Source organism: Dermacentor silvarum, chromosome 10 (assembly GCF_013339745.2).
Source record: "Dermacentor silvarum isolate Dsil-2018 chromosome 10, BIME_Dsil_1.4, whole genome shotgun sequence".
Classification (NCBI taxonomy): domain Eukaryota; kingdom Metazoa; phylum Arthropoda; class Arachnida; order Ixodida; family Ixodidae; genus Dermacentor; species Dermacentor silvarum.
In genome coordinates this window covers 41662328-41686938 of record NC_051163.1, presented here as the reverse complement: position 1 = coordinate 41686938, position 24611 = coordinate 41662328, and the positions used below count along the sequence as shown (strand labels likewise).

General features: G+C 46.3%; 1 protein-coding gene across 1 annotated transcript in view; it reads right to left on the bottom strand.

The window, feature by feature from the left end:
* Positions 1–3398: 3398 nt before the first annotated feature.
* Positions 3399–24611, bottom strand: part of LOC119466459 (uncharacterized) — a 50406-nt gene continuing 29193 nt past the window's right edge. Inside the window, exon 5 of the mRNA XM_037726972.2 lies at positions 3399–3935. Within this exon, the coding sequence (XP_037582900.2) occupies positions 3827–3935 (109 nt within the window). The 3' untranslated portion in view covers positions 3399–3826. The remainder of the gene's footprint in view (positions 3936–24611) is intronic.

Sequence of the window (24611 nt, the reverse complement as noted above, 5' to 3'; positions counted from 1 at the left end):
AATTCCTCACCAGTGATTAATGTACTATATTTGACGTCAGACGCATGAAATATGCGTCGCTGACAAAAAAAAAAAAAAAAACAAAACAATTGTAATAAAAGAAATAATTTCTATACATGTGCGTGCTTTCAGGAATTGGGTGACTTATTTGCATCCCCTTTGAAGCAGGGAGGAGACATTCACCAAGCCTGCTTGATTTTATGAGGTTTTACTACATGTATCGCTAACTTTTGCCTATGTGGTCTCGGTCTTAACTTTCGTATTTAAAACCTATTGTCACATTACCTAAGCTTGTAATGACTCCGGTTCTATCAATCTCTTCCCTGATTTTTTTCCCCCCACCAACAATCGCTTCTCACTTATCTCGACAGCTGACCGGTTAATCCTAGCTTCCATCTTCTCGGAATCCCAACACTTCTCAATACCTGAAGCACCGAGTGCAGCGACCTCGCGTTGTGGGGGCGTTGAGGGTGGGCAAAGCAGCTGCGACTCTTCTCCGAGAAAGACTTGCGAGGCAGAAAATAAATGAACGCCCAAACGCGCGCCGAGTTGTATACATAACAGCGGCGGAACACATCAATACCTAGAGCCGGCACCGACATAGCGAAGCGGTAAATTTGTTTTCCCAGCAGCAAGCGGTTCCACCATCAGCACAGTGCGGTCGCCAATAAAAGCCACAGAAAAGCCTACCCGTTCAGCTGTACGTTTTGCGCTGGCTGCCACTGCGCACGAACGAACTGTAAGGTTGCGGAAGCGGAATCACGTGGCTTGGCAATTCGAAACCTAAATATACCGAAGCGGCCTTACACAAGGAGTTTCCTTACGAATGTTTACTTTGTTTACTGCCGGACTGAATAACGTGAAAAATATACATTTCCAACGCATGCGCAAAACAGCTGTTGGTTATCACGCAGAGACGGAAAAAAAAAAAAAAAAAGCACAGGGCAAGCTCATGTCGCAATCATGGCGGTCGACAATGCAATCTCAACTGGGCGGAGATAAAGTAACGAACTAACTCCAATAACTATAACGATTTCTTTTCAAGCGTGGTAGGTAGATTCGCATACTGATATAAAATGCGTGCACGGCGGATCTAGTACGGCCACAGCAGCGATCGAATAACCTTTCGCATAATCGCAGCGACACTTTTTCTCCGAATCGCCCGACTAGTTTGCGTGCTCAACAGTTAACGCGCGTACGGGCCTGAATCTAAATTGGCCGCCCAGGCGCGTCTCGACTTAAATGTCACGCTCCCAAAGGAACACAATTTGTCCGAACCGTTTCAGGGACCCTTTAAAGGAAAGTATTTAATGAATTTCTATTACTAAACTGCCCCTATGGAAACACCGAAGCGTTTGCTTTATGCCACTATATAAATTAGTAGCATTAGTTAGCACAGAAAAACGACAGAAAGGAGAGAGCGTGAGAGAGAGAGAGAGAAAAGCTTTATTGGTGTAGTGATTCTTACTGACATGTCACGGTGGCCGGGTGCTTTAGTCCGGGGCTTCCGTTGGCCGATGTATTGCTCTCTCCAGCCGATCCGCGAGCCAAAGGCCGGCGCATCCTTGCACAATTCAAGTTGCCCGCGATGAACGCGGTTTCTTTACAGAGCAGCGGCGGTGATGTCGCAGGTCAGGCACTACCATAGGTGCTCCCGACTGAGTTAAGAGGCCCGCACAGACACAGAGGGCGCCACTCGTAAAGTGCGCCAAATGCAAGCTGTGCAAGGAGGCAACACCAGTTCGTTAATTTCTTTTTCGGTGCAAAAAATCTAACTGGTCAAACTACCATTGTGTTTTATCTTGAAATCCATTACTAACTTCTCTCATTGCTGGCGGTTGGCTACAATAGGCGGTTTTCAAATCCACGCCCCTGGCGGACGCCTCCCTCTGAACACTTTAGTTTCACAAATCGTAGAAAGAATACAGCAGCAGGACAAATTTAGAATTTCGAATCCTTATGAGAATTATGCCAAGTTTGCAGAATGTGAACTCCATTCGACAACTCTGTACAAAAACCTCAGATATGGAAAAACTATTTCATGTCTACTAAACTTGGAAGTACCTATATCCAACACACATGGCCAATGAGAAGTGCTTAATGATGCACATGGCAAGTTTTAAATACAATTTTCATCAGTGGTTTTGCTTTCATTGCACTGTCTTCGTGCGCACAGTTGTGCATACAGCTCCTGAAGGGCATTGTTTCACCACTGCTGCAAAGAATGCTGGTAGTTGTAGTCCTAAGGGGGCTATGGGCAACTACAATTAGAAAGCACACATTTTATTTTGATTATTATTGTTTTTTATGATGCCTGTACTTAGCCATCAAAGTTAGCCGGCTAGAAAGGCATACACATACAAAAGACCGCACAAGCACTCCGTACAGATGGTTAACCAGCGAAGCTGAAACGTGCAGCCTCGGTGTTTATCACTCGGTTAATCCCGACGATTCATTAAAGCATTTCTCAATTATGAGGTTACCCACACGTTCGGCTGCGACGAAAAGAACGACGTCACTGACGGTATGCCCGCAGTCTGCCGTTGTCGCTTGCATTCGATGCCTCGAGTTTGCACGGCGGCGTGGTTAGCAGCATTCGCCAGCCATTGCCGCTTGCGATTCTTCGAAATTAAATTGCTTCAAAGTTAAATCTGTCCATCATGTAAGACAACGAATGGCTCATACCCCCGTAAACGCTGCCTCCTCATTACGACGATAGAAGAGAAGTGAAAGTCTACGCTGGAATGATGAGCGGCAACGGAGCCAGCTGTGGAAGAAGACGACGACGAATGCGGAAGCTGTGGCACGAGTGTGTGCCTAGCATGAGCGCAACTCCAGGGGTGCCGCCAATGAGTCAGCTGCGGAAAAAGACGACGCAATGCTGATGGTGATAGTTTTCTGTGGACAGGCAAAGGACAGACGCTATTTCGTTTTGCCTAGCCATAGAAAACTTTGCTTAAAAAAAAAAAAGAAAGATCCTACAATAGGACCGGGGTTAAGATGAGGCATGCCACAACTTAATTTAACTGGAAAAATACACAATAGCATTTCCCTAATCACACCGCTTTCCCACTATAGTGCAGTGAACTCAACTACAGCAGGAAAGTGACAGCAACACCTGTGGTATGAACGTGGCGACGTCATTATAAACAGGATGTGTTACAGCATAGGAGCTGGCACTATACTTTTACATACTGTTACAGCACCAGTGGCAGTGTCCTTTGTTAATGCTTCTTGATTACGAAAGCTCTGCTCTTGGTAAAATTATGCTTTGGACATGTCGTCGCACCGAGGCTTGATTTTATTATTTGCCTTTACTGCCCCTTAGGCGCGCTGGTTTGCACAAAGCAGGTCTGTCGCACACTGTAATTGTGGAGAATATCTGAGAAACACTGTAGTTAGGTATCATGCTCAGGGCAATTGGAGTTGTACTGTGCCCTTCTTTATTACAACAAAGCAAAATTCATTTTTGGAGAGCCAAGTAGAGAAACATTCAAGTAGAAGTAACAATGAAATAAAATAGTAAAATAATAGCAAAATAATATCAACAACTGAAATACACTTTACTAGCACTAGCACAACAGGAGTTAATTTGAGCTGAGCAGGCTCATTACACGTTGCTACCAAGGGGAACAACAAGCCAGCAAGCTGCATTTGAATTAACCATTTAAAAACAGCACAATGATGATGCTCATATCAGACGCAGATAAAATAATTTGTTCTGGCATCACAATGAGCCAATTTGTGGAGAGCTGGGTAATCTTGCACTGTGACCACAATGAATGCCTATGAAGGAGACAATGGAGCTTTTGAATTGTGGCCTTGGTCACAGATTGTCAGGTGAATCTCCCGCATGTGAGCCCTCGGCCGACTGTTGGTCACCAGTCTTGTCCCTATTTTCTTGTTCGTACTGCTGCTTGAGTTGGTCCCGAAGCCTGCCCGTTAAGAAAAAAAGAAACGAAAAGACAAGAGCAAAAATATTGTCCCTCTCCAATGAAAATATTGTTGCCACAAAAAGCAGAAGATATGTTAGAGCAATGCTGCAGCTATGTATGTGCATATGCATGTGGCACACAAGCTCATTAACCATTTTATTTTTGTTCCATGGGCAGTGCCAATACCGAAATGGCTGGAAAGTACTACAGTAAAGCCGCGTCAATTCGATCCTCATTAATTCGGAAAATCAGACTCATCTTCCCGGCAGGTTTATGCATTATTTAATGCAATCAAACTCTCGTTAGTGCGGACAACGCTCGAAGCTGGTGGAGCGGCGTACATGTGCAACGCAATAGAGCAAAAACGGCACCAGCGTCCAACCGAAACGAAGCAGTGGAGTTTGCATCGCCATAGTCATCAGCGGAAAATGTATGCGAATGACAACAACACCGAAACACTTCCGCGTCTACCTGTGCCTTTAAAGCCTTTATTCTTGCGTTTACCGCCGCACATAACATTGCGTTGGCCGCGTGCCTTCAAAACTGCGTAGTCGTCATCAATAATCACGTCGATAGCGAACGAGATTTTGTCTGCAGCTGTTGCAGCAAATGGTAGTTTCGTTTTGACTTGGTGCGTGCGTCGGCCGCGTGGGTTCAGAACTGCAAGGTCGCCGTCCATGATTGCGTCGATAGCAGCCGCGGTTTCGTCCACAACGGTTGCGGCAAACAGTTGTTGGGTTTTGACTTGGTGCAAAGCTGTCGAGGATGAAGAGCCCCGGCTTCATCGTGATGGATGGATGATCTGTTGGCGACCAGCTTACTGGCGAAAATATAACCGGGACGTGCGTGCGGTAGTGAAAAAGCTGTCTGATGAAGGCGCGCGCCGTGGCCCCGCTGCGAAGGACGTCGCGAGGAAGTGTCTTGTGAAAAGTATTGCAAGCAAAAGTACAAACAAAATCAAAACGAAAAGTGGCAAGACGCAGAGTCATACAAACAAAATCAAAACGAAAAGTGGCAAGACGCAGAGTCATGCCATCTGACGAGATAAGCACAAACAAAGGGCGGTAGCTGAGATGATGTATTAAAGAGAAGCAGAGGATGCTTCTGGATGCATAGAAGAAAGGTGAGAAATAAAAAAAAAATAAAAAAAAAAATCCCGCAAGTGAACGGATGGATGGCTTGGTCTTTCAACTTTGCATAACTCGACGGTGAAACGTTTAAGGACTCGGGAATGAATCTGCGTGTGGCAATTCATCTGCCTGCTATGTTCGAACATTCAAGACAGCGCTTGCAATGCAATTTATACAGTGCCCATTTAAGTAAGGAAGAACTGGAAAACAGGCAAATGCATGCGAGTGTGGGTTTTGGATTTGCATCCGGAACAATGAGCAAACGGAACTGGCGGTGCAGGTGAAAAGCTGGCCATGTGACAACCTTTGAAGTCCTACAACCACTTAGTTGGTGTTAAATATTAGAGGAAGAGGACGACGACGGCGACTAGCGCGCTCGGCGCGAGCGGCTCGCTAGTGATCTGGCGCTTCTGGACTGACTCGAACGGCCAGTATGGACGCGTTATTACGGTTCTTCGAGCAATAAAGTTCCCCTTCCCGCCCTTCTACTGCGAAGACTCCTTTGTTTTACAATTTTTGGTGCCAAGAAACCCAGGACTCTGTGATCCAAGCGACCCGACAACGAACGGACTTCGCCGGCAACGAAGATGGAGCGGATCAAGGGCAAGCGAGCGACCCAACGAGCTTTGCACATGCGTCTCCGAAACGAGGCAAGCCAACTCATGGAATCGAGTCAGTTTAGCGCTCCGGCGCTTCGAAAGCTGCATGACAGACTGAAGAACTGCAACGACGGACTACGGGTGCTCAACGAACAGTTGGAGGGTTACCTCACGGACGAGCAAGCATCCGAAGACTACATCTCGGTCGTGGATTATGAAGACAACGCGGCAGCAACCTTGTCCCTTCTCTGTCACCACATCGAACAACTTCAGTCTCAAACGACCGCGGATCGAGGCCTACCGACACCTAACGACGTCTCAGCTTCAGGTACGATCTCGGGACATCGTGCCCTCGGTGATACCTCAACACCAGTTGTCGGTGCTTCTCGACTTCCGAAGCTCGACTTGGTTCACTTCAATGGAACAGTGCAACAGTGGCAGCCCTTCTGGGACATGTTCAAGCATGCCGTCCACGAAAATGCCAGTTTAACGAACATCGACCGCTTTCACTACTTGAAAACCCTTTTGGCTGGACCAGCGGCCAAAGCGATCGAGGGAATTCAAGTGACGGACGCATCATATGCAGATGCCATCGAAATTCTAACCAACCGCTTCGGCAACGTGAGGATCATCGAGCAGAAGTACTTGGAGAATCTTCGAATGCTGAGACCAGTGAGGTTTTCTACTGACGTGACCGCTATGAGGAATCTCCTGGATACCGTACATATTAACGTGAGAGGTCTCAAGGCTCTTGGACGATCGGAGCTTTCATACGCTGCGATGCTCGTCGAGATTCTAACGAAAGCGATCCCCAATGACATCGTGGTGGAACACTACAAGCGACAGAGCTTACTACAAAAGCCCGATGAGATCCAGTCGTCAGAGACGGAGCTGCGCCAGCTATTGGATTTTCTCCGACTGGAGGTCGAAGCCCGTGAAAAAAGTGGTCACCAGGATTCCTGCGTTCGCGACACGCACGACGGAAGGCGTGACAGGAAGACCTGTGCCACGCCTACCGCCTCCGTGTTACACAACGAATCCAGCAAGACGAACGGTACTTGTTTTTTCTGCCTTTCACCCACCCACGTTACGGAAACGTGCACTTCTACAATAAGCCTGCAGGAGAAGAAGAGCCTTTTGGCCAAGTCGGGCAGATGTTTCAAGTGCACGATATCAGGCCACCGCTCGAAAGATTGCCGACGCAATACCCGTTGCGCTACCTGTAAAGGCAAGCACGCAACAGCTGTTTGTGACCCCAACTACGCTAGCAAGAAGAAACCGAGTGAACGACAAACCCTGAGCTTGCATGCTGCCGCACAGGCACCTACAAGCAATTTATTTGAAAATGACGTATTACTGCAGACGTTCCGAGTATGGGCTCTAAGTGACTGCAATTCTTGCTATATAAGAGGGGTCCTGGACAACGGGAGCCAGAGAACGTTTATCAGAGAAGATATATCCAGAAAACTAAGCCTGCCAACACTGAAGAAGGTAGATGTTGAAGTGAAAGCGTTCGGTGGTTCGAGCGGTGCGCCAAAAGAGCAGCTCAACTTGGTTAAGGTGACTTTGATGAGCCAATATGACAGCTCCAAACACGAAATCGAGGCTTTAGGAGGTTCCCTTTATCTGTGATCACTTGCTTAACCTCCACAGTCACAGTCATTTGTGCAGAAGCTGGCTAATGAAAAGAAGTTTATTGCTGACTGTGTATCGCTTCCTGGCCTAAAAACAGAAGTTGGCATACTGAGCTAGCTCATTGGAGCCTACCAAATGTGGAAGCTCATGCTAAACGATGTTTGGTCGCACGACGAAGTGACAGGACTTGCTTCTATCAACACCAAGCTTGGCTGGACATTTCAAGGGCCTGTACCATGCGACGGTCGCATCTTTAAAGAAGTCCGCGCGCACGTTTGTGTCCTTCGCACGAGTTGCACAGAGACTGACAGTGTCTGAAACCTTACAGCACTTCTGGGATCTAGACAGCATAGGCATTTCTGACCCTTCTACCCACGACGAGCATGGAAATGAAGTGGTCCGGCAATTCACGGAGAACATAGCATTCAAGAACGGGAGGTACGAAGTAGCGCTACCGTGGAAATCCGTCAACACATACCTAGCAGACAACCGAAGTGTTGCGGTTCGACGCCTACACGGTTTATTGCGGCGATTTGGTAGTAACGAGGAGCTTCTTCAGCAGTACGACAAGGCAGTCAGGCAGTATGAACTGGATGATCACGCGGAAAGAGTCAACGGAAAAGACGCGGCAGAGAGATGTTACTTCATGCCGCACCATGCTGTTATCAGGGAATCATCCTCGACGACACGGCTGAGGGTGGTCTTCGATGTCTCGTCACACACACATGGAGCAGCGTCTCTGAACGGATTATAAGAAAAAGGACCAAAGATCACCAACAACATGGTTAAAATGCTTGTGAATTTCAGGCTACACAAGGTTGGAATTACTGCAGATGTACAAAAGGCGTTTCTTCAAATCGGCATTAAAGAGCCTGATCGCGACGCCTTGCGGTTTTCATGGTTTGACCGCACGCCAATGTCAAGTGAACATGTGGAGAAAATAGTGGAGTATAGGATAACACGAGTGCCATTTGTAACTACAGCAAGTCCATTCCTCTTAACGACGACGCTCCAGTATCATTTCAAGCACGTCGATCCTGCGCTGAGATCACTTGCCATGCAACTTGCCGAGAATTTATACGTTGATGATCTTGTCACAGGAGTTCCTTCTTCAAAAGAAGCTTTCCCTCTTTATAAAGAAGCAAATCTCATCCGGAGCAAAGCGGGCATGAAGCTGCAAAAATGGTCCACCAATGATGATGAGCTAAGAAAGTACATCACTGATAGATTGGACTCTGTCTCAGCAATGGCTCCTACGAAAGTTCTTGGTTTGCTATGGGACACAGCTGCTGACAAGCTTATTCTAAACATGGAATCTCTGTTGCAGATTTTGGAAAAAAAGAACGACACCAAGAGATGTGTCCTTCAGACGACCGCACGGATTTTCGGTCTATTATGGTGGCTATCACCGTTCGTCGTTAGGATGAAAGTCCTCTTTCAGAGATTGTGGGAGCACGGCACAGCGTGGGAAGAAGTTATGCGTGAGCAACTTAGACATCAATGGGGAACTTGGTCCGATGAGCTGAAATGCTCTCCGGTGTTTTCACTTCCCAGGTGTGAGCTGAAGTTATTATTGGACAAGCCTGCAAGCTCCCTGCTTCATGTATTTGCTGATGCCAGTTCTATTGCTTACGGTGCCGTAGCTTATCTGAGAATGGAAGATCAATGCGGTAACGTTTATGTTCAGCTTCTACTTTCGAAGTGTAGAGTAGCTCCAATCAAACGGATCACGTTACCACGTTTGGAATTGATAGCAGCGGTTCTGGCTTCTAGAGTCCTAAAGTTCTTGTGGGAGGCTCTAGAGTCGAGGCAATGGAAAATAGAAGAGCACCTGTGGACGGACTCAACTGTAGCGCTTTGTTGGATACAAAGCACGGCAACCAAGTGGAAGCAATTTGTTTATAACAGAGTTAACGAGATACGTCAAGTAACAGATCCAGACCAGTGGCATCACTGTCCGGGAACACAAAACCCGGCTGATCTGCTGACGCGTGGGCTTTCGCTCACAAACCTTCGAAATAGCCAGCTGTGGTGGAAAGGACCTAACTGGCTTCTACGTGCGGCAAATAGTTGGCCAACGACATCTGACGCTCAAGATTCGGACCGGAAGACGAACAAGTTTCTTCCGAGTTACAAACAAACGTTCCTGTACTGGTGAGCGTGATAAGAGAACCACTTTTCAGTGCCGAGCGATTTAGTTCTTGGTTACGAATGGTAAAAGTGACAGCATAGGTAAAACGCTTCGTGGACAACTGTAGATCGCCAACGTCGCAAACAGAAGGATCACTTACAGCTACTGAAGTTCAAGAAGCTGAGAACATCTGGTTCAAGCAAATGCAGACAGATACCTATGCCAAAGAGAGAGCCCAACTTGAAGTGGGACAAGACCTCGACAAGACGTCGCCCATAAGAGACCTGCATCCCTTTATCGACGAAAAGGGCGTCATGAGGATTAGAACTCGCCTTCAGAACGCCGATGTCACATACAACGAAAAGACGCCTGTGCTGCTGCCGTGCAACCACCCGGTCACGCGACTCGTCATTTTGCAAGCTCACAAAAGTGTGCTCCACGGCGGTGTCGGTGACACATTAAATGAACTTCGCGCCCGGTTCTGGGTGCCCAGAGTGCGACAAGCAGTGAAGAGAGTGCTCCGAAAATGTGTGATTTGTGCTCGTTTCCGACTCAAGGCTGCGAGCGCACCGGCAGCCCCTCTTCCCAGTGATCCTGTGTGCAATTCTCGCCCCTTTTGAGGTTACGAGAGTTGACTTTGCAGGGCCAGTTTTTGTGAAAGATTGCAGTGGCGTTAAAGTGTACATAGTGCTATTCACGTGTGCAGCAGTTAGAGCAATTCACCTTGAGCATGCGGTTGGACTTACTACAAATGCTTTCCTCATGGCCTTCCAAAGATTTTGTGCAAGACGTGGAACACCGCGAATAGTATACTAATACAACGCTACTACATTTAATAAAGCTGCACGTGAGCTAGCTTCCATGCACCAGTTGTTGAGGAAAGAGGAAGTCAGCCAGTATTGTTCTACCCACGGCATAACTTGGAAATTTATTGCAGAGAGAGCTTTTTGGTGGGGTGGTTTTTGGGAGTGGTTAGTTAGGATTGTAAAGATGTGCCTTCGCAAGTCATTGGGAAGGGCGTCTGTTGACCTACAACAACTAAGCACTTTGCTGACTGAAACAGAAGCCGTTGTGAATTCCAGACCCACAACTTTCATTTACTCTTCTCCTAAAGAGCCAGACATTCTAACCCCGTCTCATTTTTTGTTAGGCAGCCGTCTCTTGTCTAATCCTAAAACGTCGGATGAACGGGAGAAAGAAAGACTGAGCTGCTCAGTTTGTGGGTCCACAGGCAGCTAATAATGGAACAACTGTGGAAGCGATGGCTTCGTGAATATCTACTGACACTTCGAAGCGTTCACTTGAGGAAAGCATCAAAAGCTTATAGCATCAGTAAAGGTGATGTTGTGATTATTCACGAAGACAAGGCTCCCAGAATGTTCTGGAAGACTGGGGTAGTAAGTGACTGCATCCGAAGTAAAGATGGCAACGTCCGTGCGTGTAAAGTTAAAATACCCAGTGGCTCACAGATGATCCGACCTGTGCAGAAATTGTACCCTTTAGAACTCGCCACCTCAGGCCCCGGAGTGTGTTAAATATTAGAGGAAGAGGACGACGGACGGCTACTAGCGCGCTCGGCGCGAGCGGCTCGCTCGTGATCTGGCGCTTCTGGACTGACTCGAACGGCCAGTATGGACGCGTTATTACGGTTCTTCGAGCAATAAACTTCCCCTTCCCGCCCTTCTACTGCGAAGACTCCTTTGTTTTACAGTGCGTTCTGCTCCGTCGGCTGCTGCTCACAGCTCGGCCGCGCCCGTATCTTAAAAGCGATCTGCGATGTGGGCGATGTGCGCGCCCGCGCGGGCCTCTCAAAGCGATCTGCGATGGATAAAAGTGCATGCGCCGAGTGCTGGTAGCTTCCTATGCGCTGTGCTTTCGACGTTCGCGTTGAAGCGATACGAGAGACAGCGCGAAGGTCAATTTGCCTGCTGCTGCTGGCGCGCTTTTCACTCCGGCGTTTTCACAGCGAGTTTCCGCGCTCATCGAGCGAGACGTGGTCATGTTTACCTGTGCGCGCGTGACACCGTGCTTGCCTATTTAGTTAATTAGTAAGCGAACGTTTACAACTTTATACGGCCCATTAAACTACTATCCTTCCTTCGTATAACTCTCTATTAATTTGCTAGCGCAATCGATGCTTCGCCTGTCGGGCGAAACTGCGAATTTTTTTCTCTTATTTTACCCCATTCACTCCTTTCTTTAACGCCTTGGGGCCTTTAAAGCTATGTGGAATAAAGAAAATTAATAAATTATTGTTTCATTAAAGAGTACTGACATGATATTTTTCTTTGGGGGGGGGGGGGGGGGGCAATAAATGGATGCCCAGGTCCTAGGTGTCGATTACAGGGCATTTAGGTACATATAGATATATTTTCAAGTTGCTTGAAAAGTTCACCGACGATTACGGTACTCCCTAATGCGAAATTGGAGCACAACTCAACAATGCGTGTTTTCCTTTCGCGATAGTTTGAGCCATCACACCGATCACCGCACTGACTGGCTGAGCTGCGACGCGCGGCGTTATACTATATAGTCCGGTCACAGAGTTGCCACTTCCCGGCAACTGCAGCTTATGCAACCGTAATCTTTACTGGGAAAGGCTTGCAGCGAACGCTATGCGAGAAGACGAGCTTTCTGATTATTTTTTTAGAGGTCGCCCGTTTCTGCGGTGAGCGTCGGCGTTGTCCCTCAGCGTAATAGAGCGAATGAGCACACCGAAAGCTGAGAGTGAACGCGGAGCACAGCGTCGCGATGAAAGACGACGAGAGCGAAGATAGCTCGAGGATGAAAGCGGAGGTGGGTGCAGCGGAACCATGAGGCAGAAAGCGGAGGAGGGTATGGCGAAAGCGTGAGAAGAAACGCGTAGTGCCACGCAAGGCGGAATATAGCGACGATGGCTACGAAATGGCACCAGAGTAGCGCGCGTCGTTAAGTTGCGTTTGCGGGGGCGCGCACATCGAGGCACTCTTATGGTCCCTAGATAAAACAAGTGTCATCATCAGCAGCAGCCTATATTTATGTCCACTGCAGGACGAAGGCCTCTCCCTGCGATCTCCAATTACCTCTGTCTTGCGCTAGTGCATTCCAACTTGCGCCTGCGAATTTCCTAACCTCATCATCCCACCTGACTTTCTGCCGTCCTCGACTGCGCTTCCCTTTTCTTGGTATCCATTCTGTAACCCTAATGGTCCACCAGTTATCCATCCTACGCATTACATGGCCTGCTCAGCTCCATTTCTTCCGCCTAATGTCAACTAGAATATCGGCTATCCCCGTTTGTTCTCTGATCCACACCGCTCTCTTCCTGTCTCTTAATGTTACTCCTAAGATTTTTCGTTCCATCGCTCTTTGTGCGGTCCTTAACTTGTTCTCGAGCTTCTTTGTTAACCTCCAAGTTTCTACCCCATATGTTAGCACCGGGTAGAATGCAATGATTGTACACTTTTCTTTTCAACGACAGTGGTAAGCCCCCAGTCAGGATTTGGCAATGCCTGCCGTATGCACTCCAACCCAATTTTATTCTTCTGTAAATTTCTTTCCAATGATCAGGGTCCCCTGTGAGTAATTCACCTAGATAAACATATTCCTTTACAGACTCTAGAGGCTGACTGGCGATCCTGAATTCTTGTTCCCTTGCCAGGCTATTGAACATTATCTTTCTCTTCTGCATATTCATGTTCAACCCAATTCTTGCACTTACTCGATTAAGGTCCTCAATCATTTATTGTAATTCCTCTCCATTGTCGCTCAATAGGACAATGTCATCTGCAAACCGAAGGTTGCTGAGATATTCGCCGTCGATCCTCACTCCTAATCCTTCTCAGTCTAAGAGCTTGAATACTTCTTCTAAGCATGCAGTGAATAGCATTGGAGAGATTGTCTCCTTGCCTGACCCCTTTCTTGATAGGTATCTTTCTACTTTTCTTGTGGAGAACCAAGGTAGCTGTGGAATCCTTGTATATATTTGCTAAGATATTCACGTATGCCTCCTCTACTCCTTGATTACGCAATGCCTCTATGACTGCTGGTATCTCTACTGAATCGAATGCCTTTTCATAATCTATGAAAGCCATATAGAGAAGTTGATTGTATTCCGCAGATTTCTCGATTACCTGATTGATGGCATGGATATGGTCCATCGTAGAATATCCCTTCCTGAAGCCAGCCTGTTCTCTTGGTTGGCTGAAGTCAAGTGTTGTCCTGATTCTATTGGAAATTATCTTGGTGAATATATTATACAATACTGAAAGCAAGCTAATGGGTCTGTAATTCTTCAATTCTTTAACGTCTCTTTTCTTATGGATAAGTATAATGTTGGCGTTCTTCCAGCTCTCTGGTACACTTGAAGTTGTGAGGCATTGCGTATAAAGGGCCGCAAGCTATTCAAGCATGATATCTCCTCCATCTTTGATTAAATCTACTGTTATTCCATCGTCTCCAGGTGCTTTTCCCCTGGTCATGTCTTTCAAGGCCCTTCTAACTTCATCGCTAGTTATAGAAGGAGCTTCTGTATCCGGTTCATCACTTTTTCGAATGAAAGTAGCTTGGCTGTTTTGGCTACTGTACAGGTCAGTATAGAATTCTTCTGCTGCTTTTATTATGTCATCGAAATTGCTGATGATATTACCATGCTTATCTTTCAGTGCATACATCTTGCCTTGTCCTATGCCTAGTTTTCTTCTTACTGATTTCATGCTGCGTCCATATTTTACGGCTTCCTCAATTTTTCCCACTTTATAATTCGAATATCCCTTACTTTCTTCTTGTTGATCAGTTTTGACAGTTCAGCGAATTCTATCTGATCTCGTGAGTTGGACACTTTCATGTTTTGCCGTTTCTTTATTAGGTCCTTTGTTTCTTGGGAGAGCTTCCCTACAGGTTGCTTTGGTGCCTTACCTCCCACTTCAATTGCTGCTTCTGAGATCAGCCTAGTTACGGTTTCATTCATTAGCTCTATGTTATCTTCATCTTCCTGTTCTAAAGCTGCATATTTGTTTGCGAGCACCAGCCTGAATTGGTCTGCTTTCACCCTTACTGCGTCTAGGTTAGCCTGTTTCCTCTTGACTAATTTCACTCTTTCTCTCTTCAAATTGAGAGAAATCCTAGACCTCACTAACCTATGCTCACTGAACTTTACCTTACCTAACGCTTCTACATTCTGTACTATGCTTGGATCGGCAGAGAGTATGAAATCTATTTCATTCCTTGTTTCTCCATTAGGGCTTTTCCAGGTCCACTTCCTGTTGGTGTGCTTCCTGAAGAATGTATTCATTATTCGGAGCCTATTCCTTTCCGTGAATTCCACCAACATCTCTCCTCTTGCATTCCTAGAATCGATGCCGTAGTTTCCAATTGCTTGCTCGCCAACCTGCTTTTTTCCCACTTTTGCGTTGAAGTCGCCCATGACTACAGTATACTGAGTTTGCACCTTTCTCATTGCTAATTGCACATCTTCATAAAACTGTTCTATCTCTTCATCATCGTGACTGGAAGTTGGGGCGTAGGCTTGTACTACCTTCATTTTGTACCTCCTATTCAGCTTTATTATGACGACTGCTACCCTCTCACTAATGCTGTAAAATTCATCAATGTTGCCCGCTATGTTGTTATGGACTAGAAATCCTACCCCGGATTCTCTCTTATCTGGAAGACCTCTGTAGCAGAGGACGTGGCCGTTAGTCAGCACTGTGTAAGCTTCACCAGTTCTTCTAACCTCACTAAGGTCAATAATATCCCAGGCAATGCCTGATAATTCCTCAAATAGTCCTGCTAAGCTAGCCTCACTCGAGAGGGTGCGCGTGTTGAACGTTGCCAGGTTCAGTTTCCATTGGCGGCCTGTCCGGACCCAGAGATTCTTAGCACCCTCTGCCACGTCGCAGGTCTGACCGCCGCCTTGGTCAGGTGCTCCGCAGCCACTGGGTACTGAGGGCCATGGGTTAATTGTCGGAGTTAAAACAAGTGTACAAGGTAGCAACCCTCATTGTTCGTTGCATGTCCTCCTCATTCCCGCACTTACTGTCTCTTTTCTACTTCATTCGAGTCTGTGATTGGTGCATTGCTTGCACGTGATGTTCTAAATGGTTAGAGGTGATATTTAGTATTTTGCAGAAGGTTCAAAACTAGTGCGCATGCATGGTTTTGGATGTTAACGACGACGCCACTTCCGATTTTGGCGCCTACAATGTGCCAAACGTAAGCCAAACGCGGTTGTCTTCAGCGAGCTGCAGTGCGCTCAGCCAGCGGACACATTGTGGCACCCCGCTGCAGCTCTGGTATCTACGCTACGTAGGAGACCGCCAGGGGCTCCGGAATTATATCTGATGTGTTTGGGCGACGTCTGGGGCCTCATGTCGCATCGTGTAGTTTACCTGTGTCTTTCTCGCTCTATATATATATTCGACCTACAACAATCTCGCTTAGGCCGTACTTCCACTGTTTCCATCACATCGACACCGGCTACCATGCGCCCTTACGCCACAGGCCGTATTGTGTATCCGCCACTGAGCGCAGCGTCATCGCTGAGCACGTTGGAGACATGCTGCAACACGGTGTCATACAACCTTCGCACAGTCCCTGGGCTTCTCCAGTAGTGCTGGTCAAAAAGAAAGATGGCACAACTCGCTTTTGCGTGGACTACCGGCCTCTCAATACGACCAGCCGCAAGGATGTTTATCCACTACCCCGTATTGACGACGTGCTAGACTGCCTCCAAGGTGCCGAATTCTTCTCATCTTTACACTTACGATCCGGGTACTGGCAAGTGCCAGTGGCTGAGTCAGACTGTCCAAAAACGGCCTTCATCACACCTGACGGTATATTTGAATTCACCGTGATGCCATTTGGCCTGTGTAACGTGCCTGCCACATTTGAATGAATGGTGGACAACATATTGCGTGGCCTCAAATGGCAGATATGCTTGTGTTATCTGGACGACGTCGTTATCTTTTCACCGGACTTTCTTTTCCACTTACTTTGACTTGAACGCGTCCTCAAATGCATCGCCGATGCTCGCCTCCAGCTTAACTTGAAGAAGTGTCGCTTCGCCGCCCGGCAGCTGGTCATCCTCGGCCATGTCGTGTCGAAAGAAGGTGTACTCCCTGATCTGGCGAAACTACAAGCTGTTGCCCAGTTTCCACGACCACAGACCTTGAAAGAACTGCGCAGCTTCATTGGGTTAGCGTCATAATTCCGCCGTTTCATCCGCAATTTTGCCAGCATCATAGCACCATAGGCCATAGGTCGAATGACATGCGAAAGTTGTCAAGGAGATTGAAGATCTGCGCGTGCTGACCGGGAATGAGGTTGTGATCAATACACCTGGAAAATGTAGGGTCACACAGCGGCATCGAAGGAGAAACTTGAAGGGCCATAGCGTCAACCGCAGGCGAAGCCGGGTTGTCAGGCACATCACAAAGGAAGCTTGGTTCGATTTCGTCAGCATAACCAAGACACTCATCGTGGAGCAGGCTAGCAGGGCAAGGAAACAGGTTTGAGACATAAAGTGCGCTGGAACCTTGTCGAATGGCAAAAAGGGATGATGGCGAGCAACAAGCTTAGACGGCGTGAAAAGAACCGTGGAGTCGGGAAACCCGACGTAGGAAACGGGTACAAGTGCGGCAGAGTATGCAGGAATCTCGGTGTCGGTGGTGGCAAACACACGACCGGAAGCGTCGTCAGTATCTTCAAAAACATGGTTGCCGAATGGCGACAGAGTGAGTTCCGCATGGGCACAATCAATAACGGCATGATGAGATGACAGAAAGTCCCATCCTAAAATCATGGCATGGGAGCAGCGAGGCAGAATAACGAACTCCTTTGATGCCGCTGTGTGACCCTACATTTTCCAGGTGTATTTATCGCGACCTCATTCCCGGTCAGCACGCCCAGATCGTCAATCTCCTTGACCGCTTATAACAACATGCACGGTACACTTCCCTACGGGTTCAATCGGCGCAGCGCTTGCTGTACGTAGTGAAATGGCAGAATATGGTGGCGCGACTTTTCTAAGTTGAAGACTAAGCTGGTCCAAAATCACTCATATTGCTGCTCCCGTGTCTACAAGCGCATGAACGGCAATGTCTTCTGCATAAAATTCAAAGACGTTCGCAGGAAATAAATGAGGTCTTGATGAGTTTGTTGAGATCGCAGTTCTTGCCTCCGGAACTGCGTTCTTTAGTTTTTCTCTCGGATAGCTTCAGCGCGACGGACAAGCGGTGACAGAGAACGCCAACGGGGCGACGGAGACCGACGAGTATTGAAGGTTCGGGAAGCAGGAGGTGAGGCTTCGAAGTGCTGAGCGGCAGGAGCGGAATGGAACGGAGAGTCGAAACTGCCGCTTTGTGCCTTCGGAGAATCTGAAGGATACCATCCGCGCCGGCGGCAAAGCCGTGCTACATGCCCAGGCAGGCCGCACGAATAACAGATAGGGCGGTTGTCATGGGTGCGCCATGGATTGAGAGCAGCGGGCTGAGTCTGATGGAGATATTGGAGAGGTGGGCGCACGGGCTGCTGTGGCGGCCAGTAGCTGCTTGTAGGAGCATATGTTGCAGCTAAGTGTGGAGGTAAGGGAAAGGCACTGGTAGGTCTCGATTGAATAGCTGCAGACGGGGGCCTTGGATTCGCGACAACGGCAGCAGGTTGCCAGGCGGCGCAATTACGCATGCGCAAGGCGAGGCCATCTCCTTCAGTGACCTCTCTCCTGTCTCATCACGGCTCTCCCATTTCATCAGGAATGCGGATGAGCTGTCTGGCCAGATGTCGAGCTAAATCGTCGATTCATTGCCGGTCGACCAAATAGCTGATCGTCTTTGAGATAACACTGATGCATAACCCAGTCAAAAAAAGCCGTTGCCTCCAATCGGGAAATTTCCAATCGGTACCAATTGGAAAATTTCCAATCGTAAATTAGTACATAACTGGACCAATTGAACGAACTGGAACGTGACCAATTGGTTTTTGTTGGAGTGACCAACTGTACCCAATGGGTGCCAATTGGTTTCAAACCAATTGGTTGGAATGGCCAATTGCACCAGTGGGCAATACCAATACACATATATACCCCAAAAAGCAAACCTAAATAGGTTTCCAGCCGTCAGAAACAGGTTTGCTATAGCCTTAGTACTGCATGCATACATAGCTATAACTCATTCCAGTTTTCTTGAGTGGGTTCATAAACTGAAATTATGATTTCCCAGTTGGTTACGTTCTAGCTAGTTTATTCCTGTTGGTAGTCCAATTAGACTCAGTTGGGAATGTAAGGTGGGCCTAGCTGGTTTAAACTGGCAAGTCCAATTGGACTCAATCGGTTCCATTCTTGCCTCAATCGTAACCAATTGGAGGTAAGGATTTCCTAATGAGCCCAGTTGATCCCAATTGGCAAGTCCAATCAGACTGAAATGGTTTCACTTTGACTCAATCGTAACCAGTTCGAACTAGGGATTTTCCAATCGGTTCCAATTGGGTCCAGTTCATTTCAGTTGGCAACTCCCATTGGCTTCTCCTCTGATCCAATCGTAACCGGTTGGAAGTAAGCATTTTCCAATTGGTTCCTATTGTTCCCAGTTGATTCCTATTGGAAAAGCTAATTGGAATCAATTGTTTTTTTTTTTTCGACTGGGTAAGCGCATGCACTCATTTCCGTGTACCGAGGTGAAGCGACAGTGAATTTTCTGTGCCTCGCCCGATTTCAGAACGTTTGGCAGGTGACGAATGATGCTGAACCCGACAGTCATAAGACCTCGGCTCTCACCGTCGGCGTGATCGCAGATAGACCCGCGTAGTGCCAACGACAGCCATGGATGAAGTGGTGATTGAGTCACGTGATGCGTGGTCCGTGCTTTCGTCTCTCGCGCAGATTAATCTGACATAACCGACAAAGCCCACCTGCCCATAAGGTTGGGAAAATCTTGAAGGGAAATTGGAAAGGAAAACTCTCTTTGCAATAATTATAAAAGATTGCAATAAAACACAGCTCAACTGTTAAACTGAAAATCGCCAAGATATGCAGTACACTTAACTTCACTACATCTTCAACTTCAGAGGGCAAAAAAAAGCACTTGATTTTATTCAACAGACGTTCTGTCCAAAAAGAAAATTTAAGACCTTCATATAGAAGTGAGTTGTAATCAGAGCTGGCATATACTAATATAGTGTGGCCTTTAATAAGAGTACTTTTACATCTCAATTCTTGGGTACTTAAGTTAATGATAGCTTGCCGCATTGTTATGCAATGCTACTAGACTCCGGAGAATGTGCAGCACCGTGTTTCGTGCTTTTTTTTCTGTCTTGCACAAAACTTGTAAGCTTTAAAGATTGTGATAAAGTTTGTGATACTATTTGATTTCGACTTTTTTTCTTTATTCGATTCGACATCTACTATTCGGTATGTATTCACACACCCTTATTATTCCCATTAACAATACACCTGAGCTGATGCTCAGAGGCTTAGCAAGAAAGCCTGAGAAGAGGCCCTATGGGGGCAAAGTTTCGCACAACTTGAAAAATGCCGAACAGTGCATGCACTATTGTTTCTAGAGCACCGCGTTAGCTATCTGAGCTGTTTTCACATGTATACGGATGTGCGAATTTATATATTCATTTATTAAGGCAAAAGCCTTATATGTCTCATTAGTCAGTCGACTTTGAGCAAAAATGTGTCAGCAGCACGAAAGGTACAAAAAGGCTACGAATCCTCAACCTTTGGTCGGAGTCGAACCCTAGACCTTTGGTGGAAGTCGAACCCACGACATTTGGTGCATGTCCAACCTTAGACCTTTGGTGGGAATCGAACCCTCGGCCTCTAACCCACCCACCACCTTTGGTCGTAATTAAGACAAAGTAAGGCACAGGTAGTTAAGATAGTTAATTAGGACACTCCAACCCTCGACCATTGGATGGAGTCAAACCCACAACCTCTGGGGATTGTTGAAGGCAAAGTTAAATAAGATGGAGTTAATTAAGGCACTCGAACCCACGACCTTGAGTGGGAGTTGAACCCTCTACCTTTGGAATTAAGAGGATGAGTAAGCAAATTAAGAAGAATGAGAGAATGTGAAATAGATTGTGAAACGAAGTATGTCATGTGTCCATCTTTAATGCATCGGCACTTGGGCATTCGCCGTCAAGTCGTCTTAGGGATAACATATAAGAGTCCCTGTAAATTTTTTTGACATACCCTTAGGCACTAAGGCATTTTTAAATATTTGCAGCTTTCGAATAACAAATATAATATCGTCATATTCGATACTGCCATTGAATTGAATGGTCAATCACTATTCAAAAAGTTGAATATATTTCAAATAGTTTTCTAATACTTCATGTCATTGACTGCGCACAAGAAAACATGAGATTGAAGCAACAGTTTGAAAACTTTCATTTGATCCACAGTGAGCATGATGTACTAAAGCATGCTACGTCGCTCAGAGAACCAGATAATTCAAGAAAAATGACAAATAATCGCCACAAAATTTTGTTAGAAGTGGCATTCGGAAGTGCGTATTGTTGGTAGTACTACAGCTGACTCCTGTTAATTTGACCTTCACGGGACCAACGAAACTGATTGAATTTTCCGTTCGGTCGAATTAAACACGATGCATAAAATGTACGCAGTTTTTCCCAAGTGGCGAAGCATTTATTGCAATAACAAATTATGAAATAGCTAAACAAAGTAAGGTTAGTTGTTTTATCGGCCGTGCAAACTGCCTCAAACATATAGCTTACTAACTAAATTAACAAGCATGGTGTCACACTCGCACAGGCAAGCATGAACACATCTCACTCAATGACCGCTAACACTCGTTGCCAGAACGCTGGCGTGTTGAGTAGCAGCAGCAGGGGTCAACGAGTTCGCCTTCGTGCTGCCTCTCACTTCAACGCAAAGTAGGTTGGGCGAGAACACACGGCATACGCAGCCCCGCAGATTACCTCCTAAATAGGGCGGGCGCGCTCAGCCGCGTCAAGCGAGGCCGCAGCCAGAGTTGAAAAGATGCATGCCCCCTTCCCCTCACCCTCCATTCAATCTCCCCGCTCCCCTACTTAGGGCGCGTGTGAGAAAACGCCGCCGCATCAAGCCACCATCCTTCACCCTCGACCGCTTTCCCTCGCACTTGCAGCATACGGCGCGTGGCCACAATCTTATTGCACATGGACTTTATATGGAACCTTATGGCGACGTCGACGGCGGGAACTAGCCTGGAATATCGCAATGAAAAATTCCAAAACACATCGCTGAATGGCAGTATATTTGGTCGATTCTAACACGCCCCCAAATCAAACGCGCGCGTATTCAGTGTGTTTAAAGTACAAAAATAACATAGCATTGACATTAAAGCTCCAGGCAGAGTAGAAATCTAACGCACACTCGATTTTTAACAAGGGAAAATGGAACAGATCCTATGACAGGTGGTTTTCTAAAGTCAGCTTCACCGCACGCCATTCAAAGTTGGCTTCGCCGCAATACAGCTGGGTTGTGCATAAGGCGTACTAACGCCCCGAATGCTGTTTTGGTTCCGTATCCGATTGCAGCGTGCAAGCGATTTCGGACCGTTTTTCATGCTGGAAGAAAGGCACACGTTAGAATTAGCTAAATACTGTAATTAGACATTGTAAGCTTCCCGTATTAAAATAAAAATCTTCCCAGGACAGGTCGAAAATAGGCGTTTCCGACTGGCGATGACGTGTGTTCAACACATTCACTGTCCCTAAGCTCCGCCGAGACATGCTGCCACTAAAGGGGTCACTATTAAGATCACCATTTAGGTCACACAAGTGCACGCTGACAAGTTTGAATTATCTGGTGAACATCTATTTAGGCCTTTGGAAATGCATAAGTGCCGGCCGAGACCTTCGACTGGGATCGAATTATCTGAAAAATCTAATTAGCTGAAGTCAAATAAATGGAAGTCAATTGGATTTATAGATCTAGCACTTGTGTCTCCTCATTGGATGAAATCTGAAAATGTTTTATTGCAACAAACTTGATATAATAGTCGCACCATCTGCCACAAGCACTTTTTCTTTTGCTCTGCTGTCGGTGCAAAAGACATCCATTTCTTGTTCAGGCAAGAAGATATACACAGGTAATAATTGGCCCAGAAGGGTCACCTTCATGAACTTTATGGGATAATGCATGACCGCATGTGCTCTGAAGATCCCTGAGTTTGTGAATGAAACTGGTTTTCTAATGCTACTGTTGTGCTTTCTAATAAAGCATGTTTTGTAATGTGCAGCCTAGTGACAGACAAATTTTTATGTTTTGAGTATCAGGATGTATAGCTGGATATAGAACGATTTCATAGCCTAATCAAGAGAGATGTACTATTCTTTGCTGCAGAGCCTATCCCTGCTGGTGTTTCCCTTCCTGCCGGCGTCCAACCTGTTCTTTCCCGTGGGCTTCGTGGTGGCTGAGCGCGTCCTGTACATGCCCAGCATGGGCTTCTGCCTCCTCGTCGCACATGGCTGGCACACGCTGATCAAGAACTATGCCGACAGGTACATGCTCACTCCTGACTGCTGTGCACACTAAATGTGTATTGCTGACATGCAGGAGTTTCATTTCAAGTTTTTTTAAAGGGGCTCTCTAGAACTATAAAGGCAAACACTAAAGGGGAATCTAAAGCTTAAGGCCAACTGCTACGAAATTTTGCTACGGCTATATCGATTATAATTGAGTGACACTGAAGCAGTCTTGGCAATGCTGCAAGACTGGTAATTGTCTTATTTTCTGATAAACAGCCTTTAAATAGCACCCAAGGTGACGACAGTTGAATCTGATCATTAGCAGGTACGACGCAAATCTCAACACGTCGCCATCAATATTTTCAGCATGCCACAGGCACTGTCTAATTTCTGAGGTCATGCCGAGAAGCCACACTGATTCTCAACATTCTGGTCGGTATATCATTTCCGGCGAGCGGTAATGCGGCGTTTTCTTCAGTTTTGGTATTGTCAAAAGCGTCTGTGTTTGCGAGTTTTTTGTAATGCATCCAATTGTATTTCCAACATTTTTGCATGCACCAATTTACTCGTATATAAATATTGTTGCAAAGATGATCGCCGAGGTGAAATGCATACCAAAAAGTTCAGATTTTTTTATGCCTCTTGAGGGAATTGTATTGGTACTGAAGTTGTGTCCCACTTCTGTATTTTTTCTGTATTTGCTTTATTCATCATTTCTTAATTTTTGATACGATTCATGTATATGTTGACTGATTTTGGACTTCCTCTTCTGCTTGGGCCTTTATTGGTCCACATATCATAGGTGAAAGTCTTCAACTGGGAAAGGTGAAAGTCTTCAACTGGGAATGTCCTAGTTCAACTGGTTTATGGAACAATTCCCAATTAATCCCGATTGCAACCGTTCCATTTGGTTCCCATTCTAACAGGTTCCAGTTGGTCCCCGTTGCAACTAGCATCAATTCTGTAATATAGAGATGGTAAGCAATGGCAGCTTGAACCACAGGTAAATGTTTACATACAAATGGGATTCAAGCTTACCATCTCTCAGATGCATCTTTGTGGTTGCGATTGCATGTCACCAACGAACAGCCACAAGACCAGCCAGTCCAGTGAACTTAACTCAATCGAACCAGTTTGGTACTGAAACATAACATTTATTAGAAGCCTTGCAGCTTGTGCTTAGCCATGAAACGCCTTGAATGCTCCCTTGGAGACATGGCACACATTACGCATTTCGTAGTTCTTGTACATCACCATCTGAAAGAAATATTTACATGTTCATCAGTGAAAAGCAATCACTACTTCATACAAGCAATTCTACCAAAACAAATAAACTTCTTCATCATACAGATCATACTAGTGTATCAGTAGTTCTGATACACATAATGCAGCATGACCTGAGGTAAAGCTAAAGGTGCCCTTGAGCAGAAGTCATTTGCCATATAACGAATATGCAATGACAATTATTCCTGTTTAGCAACAACTGTGGCATTTAGTATGAGTAGATCATGACACAATTGAACACTGAGATAGCTGTCTTAAATATCAAAAACCTCGCAAGATACATTTCTTTTATCAAGCATTCAGAAGTGTGAGATCCTGTTTCATGTGCCCTTGTGTGCGATGGTTGTTTCTGCAAATTTGAATGCCTACACAAGAAATAAGTTCACTTATGAGCACACCTTCAATGTGCCTCTAACATGGACAGAGCTGCAATGTACACACC